Below are 11,243 nucleotides of genomic sequence, written 5' to 3'. Positions count from 1 at the left end.
GGGCGTTCTGAGCCCAGGCTGCCTCCCCGAGAAGGCCAGTTGCCCCCCCACCAGCATTCCTAAGCCAATGACAGGGATCAGATGTCGGCCCTGGGCTGCCTCCCCCGTCTCTGCTGACTCCGGCAAAGCAGGACAGGTGATCTCCCTGGTACCCGCGCATCCGCCTGGCCTGCCAGTCGTGACAGCCCTTCTGCTGCCAGAAGCCACGGAGGCTAATGCAGGGTGGCTGATCCGGGGCCGCTGACAGTCTCTCCTCCCCGCTGGCGTCCTGGAGAAGCAGTGGTACCTGCGGGCTTGTGATAAGAGCAGGACCGGCGCAGGCCTCAGTGGGCCTCCCATCTGTCTGTAAGAGATGGGCGAGGGGCGCTTCTAGGGCTCTTTCGAGGGGAGGGTGGCCAGGCAGTCGGGGCTCAGAGCCCCCAGCTCAGGTCCATGGGCTCACAGATGGCCAATACAAACCAAGCCTGTGAAAGTGAAAGTCGCTCAGTCATGTCCAACTCTTTGCGACTCCATGGACTATACAGTCCATGGAATTCTCCAGGCCAGAATACTGGAGTGGGTGGGTAGCCTTTCCCTTCCCCAGGGGATCTTCCCAACCCAGGGATCGAGCCCAGGACTCCCACATTTTGGGCGGATTCTTTACCAGCTGAGCCACAAGGGAAACCAAGCCTGTACTGAATTTCAAACTGGCACAAATGTTCTTCAAAGCCAGTGATGGGAAACACGTATGGGATGTCAGGATAGGGTTGTGACAGCATTTTTACTGTCACCTGAGAGAGATAAGGCAGCTCATCTCCAAGGCAGATGGAAGGCCGAGAGGGTCCCCATGCGTGCAGGGAGAGAAGACTGCTGTCTGGGGGGTGTCATCCCTCTTCCTCTCCATCCTCCCCGTCCCTGTCCTCCCCTCAGCTCCTCCTTCTGTTTCTCCTCCTCCAACATGCCTGTTGTTTCTTTTTATACTTTTTTTTTTAATTCTTGGTTTTATATGATAAAGGGAACCTTTTGATTTTTTGTGTATAAAAGTTGATTAAATTTGATTCCGAAATTTCCCTTCCCACCCTCCCCAGACTTCTCTATACCCAGCTGAGTGATGTGCATTAATGTGGCTCCCAACTCATTCTGCCGAAAGGACCGCTGAGGCCTCAGGAACCATGGGGAGCCTGCGGCTTTCAGAAGCTGCAGGGTCCTCGAGGCCTCCCCAGAGCTCCATCTCAGAGCAGACCGAGACAAAGGACAGAAGGTGATGCCCACATGACCCTGACTGAGGCATCAGGAAATCACCTGGGTGTCCTCATTTGTATGAGAAATTGCAGAGTCCGGTAGGCTTGGGATGGACCCTGGCCCAAAGGAATTGCTTCCAGCCCAGGACTCAGCCAGAGGTGACTCCCTAGGGCTGCCAGGGACTCACCAAGCTGCACGTCAGTCCTCCTTCCAGGCCTTCCAAAAACCAACACTAGCTCCTCTCTTTAGAGCCGATTTCTTAAATTTTACCTGCCCATCAAAAATGGTCCTCTGGGAGAAGAAAGCCTTTGTAGGTTCTGTCTTCACCAGCTGACCATTTTCACTTGAAAGCACTCGGCCACCTCCTTCATTTCATGGCAGACCTTGGTGGGAGTCGGGGGGCAGAGAGTCCAAGGGAACCTTAGGGAATGGCCAAGGGGGTAGAGGAGACCCCCCTCCCAGCTGAGCTTCAAAGACCCTTCTGAACAACTGAACAGTTAACAGCCCCCTTTGAACTCTGCCCAACTCCCTCCCCGCTCCACCACCACCACCAGTCTGGACTCTGGTTAAAGACTGGCTACTGTTTCCCTCACCCTGGGTGGCCAGAGGACATGATTATGAAAGACCTGACGTGAGCAGAAACATAGAGGGCTGGTGTTAAAGGGCAAGTGAAGCCAACGTCAGTGGCAGGAGCCCCAGGCCTTACCATCCAGGCCCCTCCTGACCTGTGGTCACCATGAGGCTGCCCCTACAGCACAGCACCCACCCACGGGGCCTGAGAGTATTGCAGAGTTACACCGGGATGGGACGTGCTCAGACCAATCCACATACCCCTCCCCCTGCTCTGTACCCACTGCGCCAGGAGGAAAGAAAGGCCCAGAAAGATACAGCGATGCCAAGAGGGCAGCACAGCTGGGAGCAGGACTTCCTCATCTTCCAGTTGAGTGAAGCCGTCAAGGCTCCTCCCTGACTCTTGGTCTTGGCGAGGAAACCATGAGGGTTTTCGTTAGCGAGATCATCAGAATCCCAAATGGTACATCAAGGAGAGAGTTGGAGCTCACAGAGCTCGTGTCTCGCACAAACACAGACCCACACGCAGAGACCACTCCCCCGGCCCCGCCCCCCAGTCTTCTTTCCTGGTGGAAATGAAGCTACGTTACCCGAGTTGGCCACTGGGTGGCACCATTAGGCCATGCACATGGCTCCACACACTTCTCTGAACAGCAACAGAAAAACATGCTTAACCTTTAAAAAAAAAGAGTGCCTCTTACTTTGGGTGAAATTCGATGACAGAATGAATGCACCTTCCTCCATGTCATGGTTCAGCTTCTCTTGTTCCTGCCCTTTCGTTGACTTGAGTATGTGTGATTCCCGTGGCTGCAGGAACCACAGAGCCAGGGACCTGTCCTCTCGTCTCATTGATGGGGAAACTGGCCTGTTTTGTTCACAGGACAGAAAATATGCCACCCAGACCTGAGTCCTGCTGAAATCCCTCTCCAGGGTTGCCTTGGGAACCATCGTCACGACCCAGGGAGCTGTTGTCCAAGCCTTGGCCCTGGCTGCTGCTGTTGTCAGCAGAAAAGAGCTCACAGTGCATGCCCAGCCCCTCCAGCACCATGCAGATGCTGAGGGATTCAGGAGAGGCAAATGTAGTCGTGAACAGGAGGCTTCTCTCTCCAGCAGTCCCTGGAGAATCTTTTGTAGAGGGATCCCCGATATATGTCCCTTCAGCTTTGTTCCAGATGAGCCCACCTGAAATCCAACAGACATTTTCTGAGCACCTGTGCTGCGCTGTGCTTAGTCACTCAGTTGTGTCCAACTCTTTGCAACCCCGTGGACAGAGAAGCCTGGTGGGCTACAGTCCAAGTCCAGTTCTTGCCTGGATTCTCCAGGCAAGAATACTGGAGCGGGTTGCCATGCCCTCCTCCAGGGAACGTGCCGAACACCATGCCCACGTTGATGCTGCAAATAGGCTCAGTTTCTCCATCAACAGCATGTATGGCTGGGTCCTTCCAGCTCAAATATTCTTAATGGCTCCAAGATACTGTTGCTTCTGGGATCTTTCTTTCATTTGAATACCTCCAACTGATCCCCACCAGATATGGAAAAGGGACTCACATTGTCTGGGTCGTGGCTTCTATGTCAAACAGTGGTTCCCTCCCAAGGGTGAATTTACCTCCCAGAAGACATTCAGTAATGGCCAGAAACTTTCTGGTTGTCACAAGGGCGGAGAGGATGCCCCTGGAATCTGATGGGTCAAACCCAAGGTTGCTGCTACATATCTTTCTATGTACAGGGCGACTCTTACAACAGAGAATTATCCAGCCCAAAATGGCAACAGTACCGAGGCTGAAAAACCTTGAGGTAGAGAGAGTTTAAAAAAAAAAAAAAAAAAAACTTGAGGTAGAGAGAGAAAAATCTCTTTTTGGTAACCGGAAGCAAGGCGATCTTCTAACATACATTTAGTGCAATGATGGAGCACCTTTGTATTCTCAGCAGTCCCTGCAGCCTTCATGACCTGGGACATGGCTACTGGGACAGCCAGGGGACAAAGAGTGAGTGCCATGGGATGTCAGTTCCAGGACCACGTCCAACAGAGCAGCTACTGATGGAGCCCCTGGAACGAACTGTCCTTGCACTTCTGTTTCAGGTTCTGGTTGGCAGTCCAGGATCTCAAGAAACAGCCCCTGCAGGATGTGGCCAGGAGGGTGGAAGAAATCTGGCAAGAGTTTCTGGCTCCCGGGGCCCCAAGCGCAATCAACCTGGATTCTCACAGCTATGAGATAACCAGTCAGAACGTCAAGGATGGAGGGAGATACACATTCGAAGATGCCCAGGTTTGCTCATCTCATCAAACATTTCTGTCCCAAGATGTTCATGTGTCAGCTCCACTACCCCACTCCTTGAACACACATCTGAGGTGTCATATGTAGTTATAATCTCAGCCTTTATTTATGAGGCCATCAATGGGGACCATTCCAGGTGGATGCACAGTGCAATTCCAGGAGGACTGCTTTCCTAAATGAGTTATGTTATTACGTAGAAATAGAAATTTACCATTATGTGTATGTCTTTTCCAGGAAAATCTCAGAAGTGTTTTACAAAACCCAAAGTCCTATAGTAAGTCATAGTAAAATCTGGAAAGTAGAGCACAGCATCAGCAAAGTGGGGAGAGTGGGCTGGAGGGCCAGAGGTCAAGACCATGCTCATAACCACCGCCCTGCACTGTGACCGCCAATCCCACAGTGATGTTTGGGGAACACGTCTGAATTCCATGCCGTGTGCCGTGTGATGAGATACCATCAGAAACAGACCAAAGCCCCTGCCCTCGAGGAAGTTAAAGGCTAGTGGGAGAGAAAGGCAGGGAAACAGGCAATGTCACCAATAAGTGAATGAGCTCTGGGGTGTAAGGAACCCATGAGTTGGCGGGCAGGGGGGTGACAGGGAAGGACACACGACTCTGCACGGCACCGTTAGCACACAGATGCTGGTGAAGCTGGTGGAAGAAACAGAAGCCACCCTAAACGGCAAGCTTAACTTGAGGGCTGGGAGACGCCATCTCTAGAGATAAACATCAGATCCATTTCACACTTCCTGGCCCCTAAGTTTTGTTTCCTCCTACCATCCCACACCCGGTGATAGGGCTTAAGGTTTTGCTCTGTCTCCTCAACCCTCTTTATCTCTTGCACCTGTGGGGTCCCCAGGTGAGAACTGCCCTCCCACAGCCATTATCATCTAATTTAGGAAACTCAGTCTCTGGTGCAGATAACGGCATGAGAAGAGAAATGGTGTCCTCATCATCCCAATTTGCCTTGTTATTTGCTCAGAACTTCAGAATGGAAACACTTGGCAGCCTCAACACCACAACTGTCTTTCATGTGACCCCCTGGTCATGAGTTCCACCGAATGCCTGGGCCAGGTAGATTTGGTTTTGTAGAGTTCAGTGACTTAGCTTTATGAAATCCCGAGTCCCTCACACCCTTTGCAGCTTCAAAGTGAAATATTCAAGTCACGAGAAATCCTTTTTTTTTTTCTGATAGATTTTAGTATGTGTGTGTGTGTGTGTGTGTGTGTGTGTGTGTGTACCAAGCACATAGTGACATTATCCTGGTGAGGAGAATGATGGAGAAGCTTCATAAGTGATGGAGAAGCTTCATAAGTGATGGAGAAGCCCCGTGGGTGATGGGAAAGTCCCCAGATGAACACTCTGAAGCACAATCCTCAACTCTCCATCATTCATGAAACATGTTTCATGTTTTTTGAGATGAGATGTTTCAAAGGTGTATTTGTCAGAGCCATCATACTCCCTGCCCAGTATTATCACTCTGAGCAAGATGTCAGAAAGGATTTATTTTAATGTTTTATTATTGAAACTTGTGGGCGTTTTTCATGGAAAAGTAGAAACTTTGTGAACCCTCATCCAGCCTCAACAATCATCAATATAAGACCGATCTCATTTTATCTGTGTCCCTGCCTACTTTTTCACCATTAGTTTTAAAACAAATCCAAGACTTAACCATTCCATCTGTAAATACTTAGGTATATATCTCTAACAGAAACTGACCCTTTGGTCTTAACATTCCCACAATACCTTAAGAAATTAGCAATTATCTCTTAATATCATCAAATGTCGTGCAACTGTTCAAGTTCATAGTATTTCCTAAATGCCATTTTTAAATTCTTATTCAAAATCAGAATCCAAATAAGGCCCACACATGTAGCTCGCCTTGTCTTTTAAGTACATTGTAATCTACAGGCTCCTTTTATGTTCTCCTCATCCTTGAAGTTTATTGAAGGAAGAAGTTGGGTCTTTTGTGCTGGAGAGATCCCGCAGTCTGGATTTTTCTGTTTGCAACCTTGTGTTGCTATTTAATGTGTCCTACCATCTGCATTTCCTATAAATTGCTAGTTTGACTTGGATATTTAATCAGATTTTAGCTTGATTTTTGTGGGCAAAACTACTTCCTAGACTGTGCTGTGCTCTCTTGTCAGAAGGCGTATGATGTCTAGCCATCTCCCTTTGCGGTTTTCACAGCCACTGATGCTCATAGTTTAGATCCGTCAGTTAATTAGGGGTTACAAAATGATGTTCTAACCCTGTCATTCTTTCTTCATTTATTAAGTGAAATACAAATAGTCAAATATATCTACTGTTTGATTATTTAGTAATGCAATTCACATAAGATGGATGGAATATATGTTTGAATCATTTCCTCTATTTGCCAATTTTAAAAATAATGAATAGTTTACTGTCATCTTCCAATGATGACCAATTAGGGTGTTTTTGTGTGTTTGTTAGTATCCTTGTAAACCCATGGGTTTAAGCATATTTGCTATGTTTTAACCCATTTTGTTTATTATTGTTATTGCTGCTTGCATTGTGCCATCTCTGGCCAGTTGGCTCCTTCTGACATGACCCTGGTAGTCTTTGATGTGATCCAAATATCAGGAAAGCTAAGATGATCCAGCCCTTCCCCAGATATGGAATCAGCTAGTTCTTCAAGAATCTAAGAATCCCTTGTTTTTGTTAGTGGGAAATATTTTTAGAGACGATAATCTGGGCATTTGGGGGCACTCATTGTTCCTGGGTTGGTTATCAGTTTTAGACTTTTCCAGTGGCCAAAACTAGGAAATAGGTGGTGGTTGTTTCTGATGAAAATACATCATGAATCATACTGATACTCTGCATTCAAATTCAAAACTACAGGGGATTTTATTTAACCTCTTCTTTCTTAGGTCTGTGTCCCCTTTTTCTAGAAACCTGATTCTCAAAGGCACTATCGATGACAGCGTTAGTTCTTCATGTTATTTGCTTTATCCTCCATCACCACAGAGCAGCCTCAAACTCACAACGCCAACGAGCAGCAGCAGTATAATCATATCAGTAGTACTCAGTCATTGCCTGGTGGTGGCACTCGTGGTAAAGAACCTGCCTGCCAATGCAGGGGACAGAAGAGATGTAGGTTCGATCCCTGGGCTGAGAAGATCCCTTGGAAGAGGGCATGGCAACCCACTCCAGTATTCTGCCTGGAGAATCCCCACGGACAGAGGAGCCCCATGGGCTACAGACCATAGGGTCGCAAAGAGTCGCACGTGACTTAACACACGCATTTCAAGTGTGGAAGCACCACAGTTTAGTCAACTGACTATTGAAATTTAGTCAATATTCCTATCAAATATTTCTTGACATTTATATTGTTACTAAGTCAAGAAATATTTGACGGGAAAGCTTGGGAAGTCAGCACATCATGCCTTGACGTGCTTCTGGATATACAGCCTCCATTAGCACAGTTCTCTGCCATTTTTCAGGTAAATACTCACAAATATTGGGTTAGCCAAAAAGTTCCTTTGGTTTTCATTAACATTGTACAGAAAATCTCCAATGAACTTTTTGGCCAACCCAATGTATTGTGTCTCCTTACTGAAGTAGACTAGACATGTAGATACCCAAAGAAAGCATTTGTAACCTCCTCATCATCTGTAAGGACTGGGATGCTGTGACTTCTAGTAAAGCACTCTTCCTAAACCGGTTTCTCTTTTCAGCACATTCCATTTTGTTTCTCAAGTGTGCTTTCATCGTAAGTACACCAAGTGCTTCTCCCTAGCACTGTGACCTTGGGCAAGTTCCTTAAACTCCGAGTTTTCTTCCCTCATCTGTACAGAGATACAATGGTACCTATGCTGTGGAAAGGGAATTAGGTGAAATAAAACATATCAATGACTAGCAGTGTCTGGCCCACAGTAAAACATTGCAAGTTTGTCTTATTAATGTCATTAATATTCTTTTCTTATACTTCTGTGTTTAACAAATTTGCTTTAAAAAAATTCACATAACTGTATGTAACCTTAGTACCCAGAGATAACCCCTGTTCTAGTACTTTTTCCTCTCTCTCAATTCATGTGTATAGAGTGGCTGTGCAAATAGGTTAATTCTGTAGCCTGTCTTTTACACTAAGAGTTGGTTTAAAAGGCTGAATTTCTTCTGTGAATGGCCAGACGGTTTAAATTTTGAGCTTTGTAGGTCATAGAGTCTATATTACTGGTACTCAGTTCTGCCATACCAAAACAGCTACACTGTCATAGTGTAACAATGGAAAATACATCAATAAGTGGGCACGGCTGTGTTGAAAACCTTTATTTTTGGACTCTGAAAGCTCATGAAACATTATTCTCCTTTTGAGTTTTCTCAGTCACTTAAAAATATAAAAACCATTCTTAGGACATAAAGAAGTAGACAGCGGGGACAGAGTTTGAGATCACTGTGCTGAATAATATACCATGAAAATCATTGAAACATTTCAAGAAATCCAGAAAGATAGAAGATAACGGGTTGGGAGCCATTAATCTTTCATTTATATGGGAGAGAGGGTTAGAGGAGACCTTGGTATAGTAACAGTAACCCACCAACCTCCATGAGTGTTTCTGCATTGGGGTTGAGTATTCTAGAGCCCGCGACCGAGGGGAAGTCAGTCGGTAAGTACCATGATCCCCACCCTGCCTGGCCAGCCCTGCTGCCTGCACTGGCTGCACAGGTGTGACTTCAAGGTTTCCAGGTAAGGGGGAGAGGGCTAAAATCCAGCCAGAACTTGCTCTCAGATCTCCCAACTTGCCAGTCAGGTCTACTGCTCAGATAGCACTGCCCCTGGGTTATCAGAGCTGAGGGTCTGGTTGTCATACAGAGACCTGGAGAAACTCTGGTCCCCAGAGAAAATCCCCAAGCCAGGGAGCAGGCTCTGATCCTAGCCACATGCTCTGTCTAGGCCTGTAGGATTGTTCCTGTAAGCCCTTTACGCTTGCTTGTGGTCACTCAGTTTGCCCATCTGAGAAGTGGGAATGATGACACCTAAGCCCTTTGGAACACCCCCCACTGGGATCAGAAGCCACCCAACAGTGGTCAAAGAACCAATAAACATGTGAATATCTGGGGTCAGTAGCTGGAGTGAAGACTGAGACACGGTTGTGGATTCATTTGAAATGGGCCCCCGGGGAGGGGGTGTAAGCTCTCTCTGAGGGTTTTGTTTTTTCATGTGACCACAGGCATTGTTACAGCAAAGTTAATTGCCTGTGTTTGCTTCCTGTGGAAATATCCCACGAGACGCCCTGTCAGCATGGGCCCAGCATTTGCATTTGTGTTTTGCCTATCCATTTGGCGTCTTTGAAAATTTGGGCCAAGATCAAATCTTCCATAAAGGTCTGTGGGCTGTGACCATAGCCCTCAGCTGTTTGCTGTGTTGTTCCAATTTCACAGATTTAGCTTCGTGAGGGGAGAAAAAGAAGAAAAATGAGCCATGGCTTTTTTTTAATGGACTCAGTTCTTTATGCTAGGGATTGAGTTCTGTCTTAATGCTGGGGCATCAGGAGAGCTACATTGCCACCATTTGCCTTGTCGTCTCAGGCAAGGATCTTGACGATTTGTGCCTTAGTTTTCTCATCTGTAAAATGGGGATGATGTCTTCTCTAAGCCCTCTAAGGGTTTTTGAGAAATCAAATGAGCCAATAGCCCTGAAAACTCTTTGAATAAGTGCTATATCCTTATATGTGTGAACTCACAAAAATTAATGGCTTTAGTATTTCCTGAGGTCTCATAATTCCAAGCTAGATCTAAACTCCCAAGATGTCTGCTCTTGGAAGGAGTTCCTTATGGGGAAAAGCAAAAATAAAAGGTATGTAGGAGCCAGATCTGGGGCACCTTGGGTGTCTTCCTAAGGAATTTGAATTTTCTCACCCTGAAGACAGTAGGAAAGCATTGAAGGCTTAGAGCTGAAAGAGGAAGAATCAAACGGTGGTAGGCAGAGCAATAGGAGCCAAGAGAGACCTGAATCTCGGGGCTTGTTGTCTGAAGCACTGCTGGTGGGTTTCGAGGAGAGAATGAAACCACAGGAAGTATCGTGAGCCTAAGGCTTCCTCTTAGGGCTTTCACGTCTTCCCAGAGCCTTTGCAGGCGGCAGGAGGCAGGCGGGAGTCAGCTGGCTGGTACACAGGCTGCCTGGCTTCAGTTTTAAGTCTCAGAGTATCTGAGAATGTTGAAGCCTGGCTTGGAGAATTTTGAGCATTACTTTACTAGCGTGTGAGATGAGTGCAATTGTACAGTAGTTTGAACATTTTTGATGTTTGCCTTTCTTTGGGATTGGAATGAAAACTGACCTTTTCCAGTCCTGTGGCCACTGCTGAGTTTTCCAAATTTTCTGGCATATTGAGGGCAGCACTTTCACAGCATCATCTTTTAAGATTTTAAATAGCTCAACTGGAATTCCATAACCTCCACTAGCTTTGTTCATAGTGAGCTTCCTAAGGCCTACTTGACTTTGCATTCCAGGATGTCTGGCTCTAGGTGAGTGATCACACTATCATGATTAGCTGGGTTGTGAAGATCTTTTTTGTGTAGTTTTTCTGTGTATTCTTGCCACCTCTTCTTAATATCATCTGCTTCTGTTGGATCCATACCATTTCTGCCCTTTACTGTGCCCATCTTTGCATGAAATGTTCCCTTAGTATCTCTAATTTTCTTGACAAGATCTCTAGTCTTTCGCATTCTATTGCTTTCTTCTATTTCTTTGCATTGATCACTAAGGAAGGCTTTCTCATCTCTCCTTGCTATTCTTTGGAACTCTGCATTCAGATGGGTATATCTTTCCTTTGCTCCTTTGCCTTTTGCTTCTCTCCTTTTCTCAGCTATTTGTAAGGCCTCCTCAGACAACCATTTTGCCTTTTTGCATTTCTTTTTCTTGGGGATGGTCTTGATCCCTTTCTCCTGTACAATGTCACGAACTTCTGTCCATAGTTCTTCAGGCACTCTGTCTATCAGATCTTCGTGAACTTCCAGATATTCAAGCTGGATTTAGAAGAGGCAGAGAAAAACCAAGAGTAAATTGCCAACATTTGTTGGATCATCGAAAAAGCAAGAGAGTTCCAGAAAAACATCTACTTCTGCTTTATTGACTACACCAAAGCCTTTGACCATGTGGATCACCACAAACTGTGGAAAATTCTTCAAGAGATGGAAATACCAGACCACCTGACCT

General features: G+C 46.4%; 1 protein-coding gene across 4 annotated transcripts in view; it reads left to right on the top strand.

Moving 5' to 3' along the window:
• The window catches only part of RGS6 (regulator of G-protein signaling 6), a 192,008-nt gene that overhangs the window by 144,561 nt on the left and 36,204 nt on the right, over nucleotides 1-11,243 (top strand). For all 4 annotated transcript variants that reach the window (XM_010855815.1, XM_010855814.1, XM_010855813.1 and 1 more), the window contains exon 13: nucleotides 3,872-4,058. In XM_010855815.1, the coding sequence (XP_010854117.1) occupies nucleotides 3,872-4,058 (187 nt within the window). The remainder of the gene's footprint in view (nucleotides 1-3,871; nucleotides 4,059-11,243) is intronic.

This window comes from Bison bison, unplaced genomic scaffold, assembly GCF_000754665.1.
Source record: "Bison bison bison isolate TAMUID 2011002044 unplaced genomic scaffold, Bison_UMD1.0 scf7180017864368, whole genome shotgun sequence".
NCBI classification, from domain to species: Eukaryota; Metazoa; Chordata; class Mammalia; order Artiodactyla; family Bovidae; genus Bison; species Bison bison.
The sequence above is the reverse complement of the archived record's forward strand: the minus strand, read 5'-3'. Positions and strand labels throughout refer to the sequence as shown.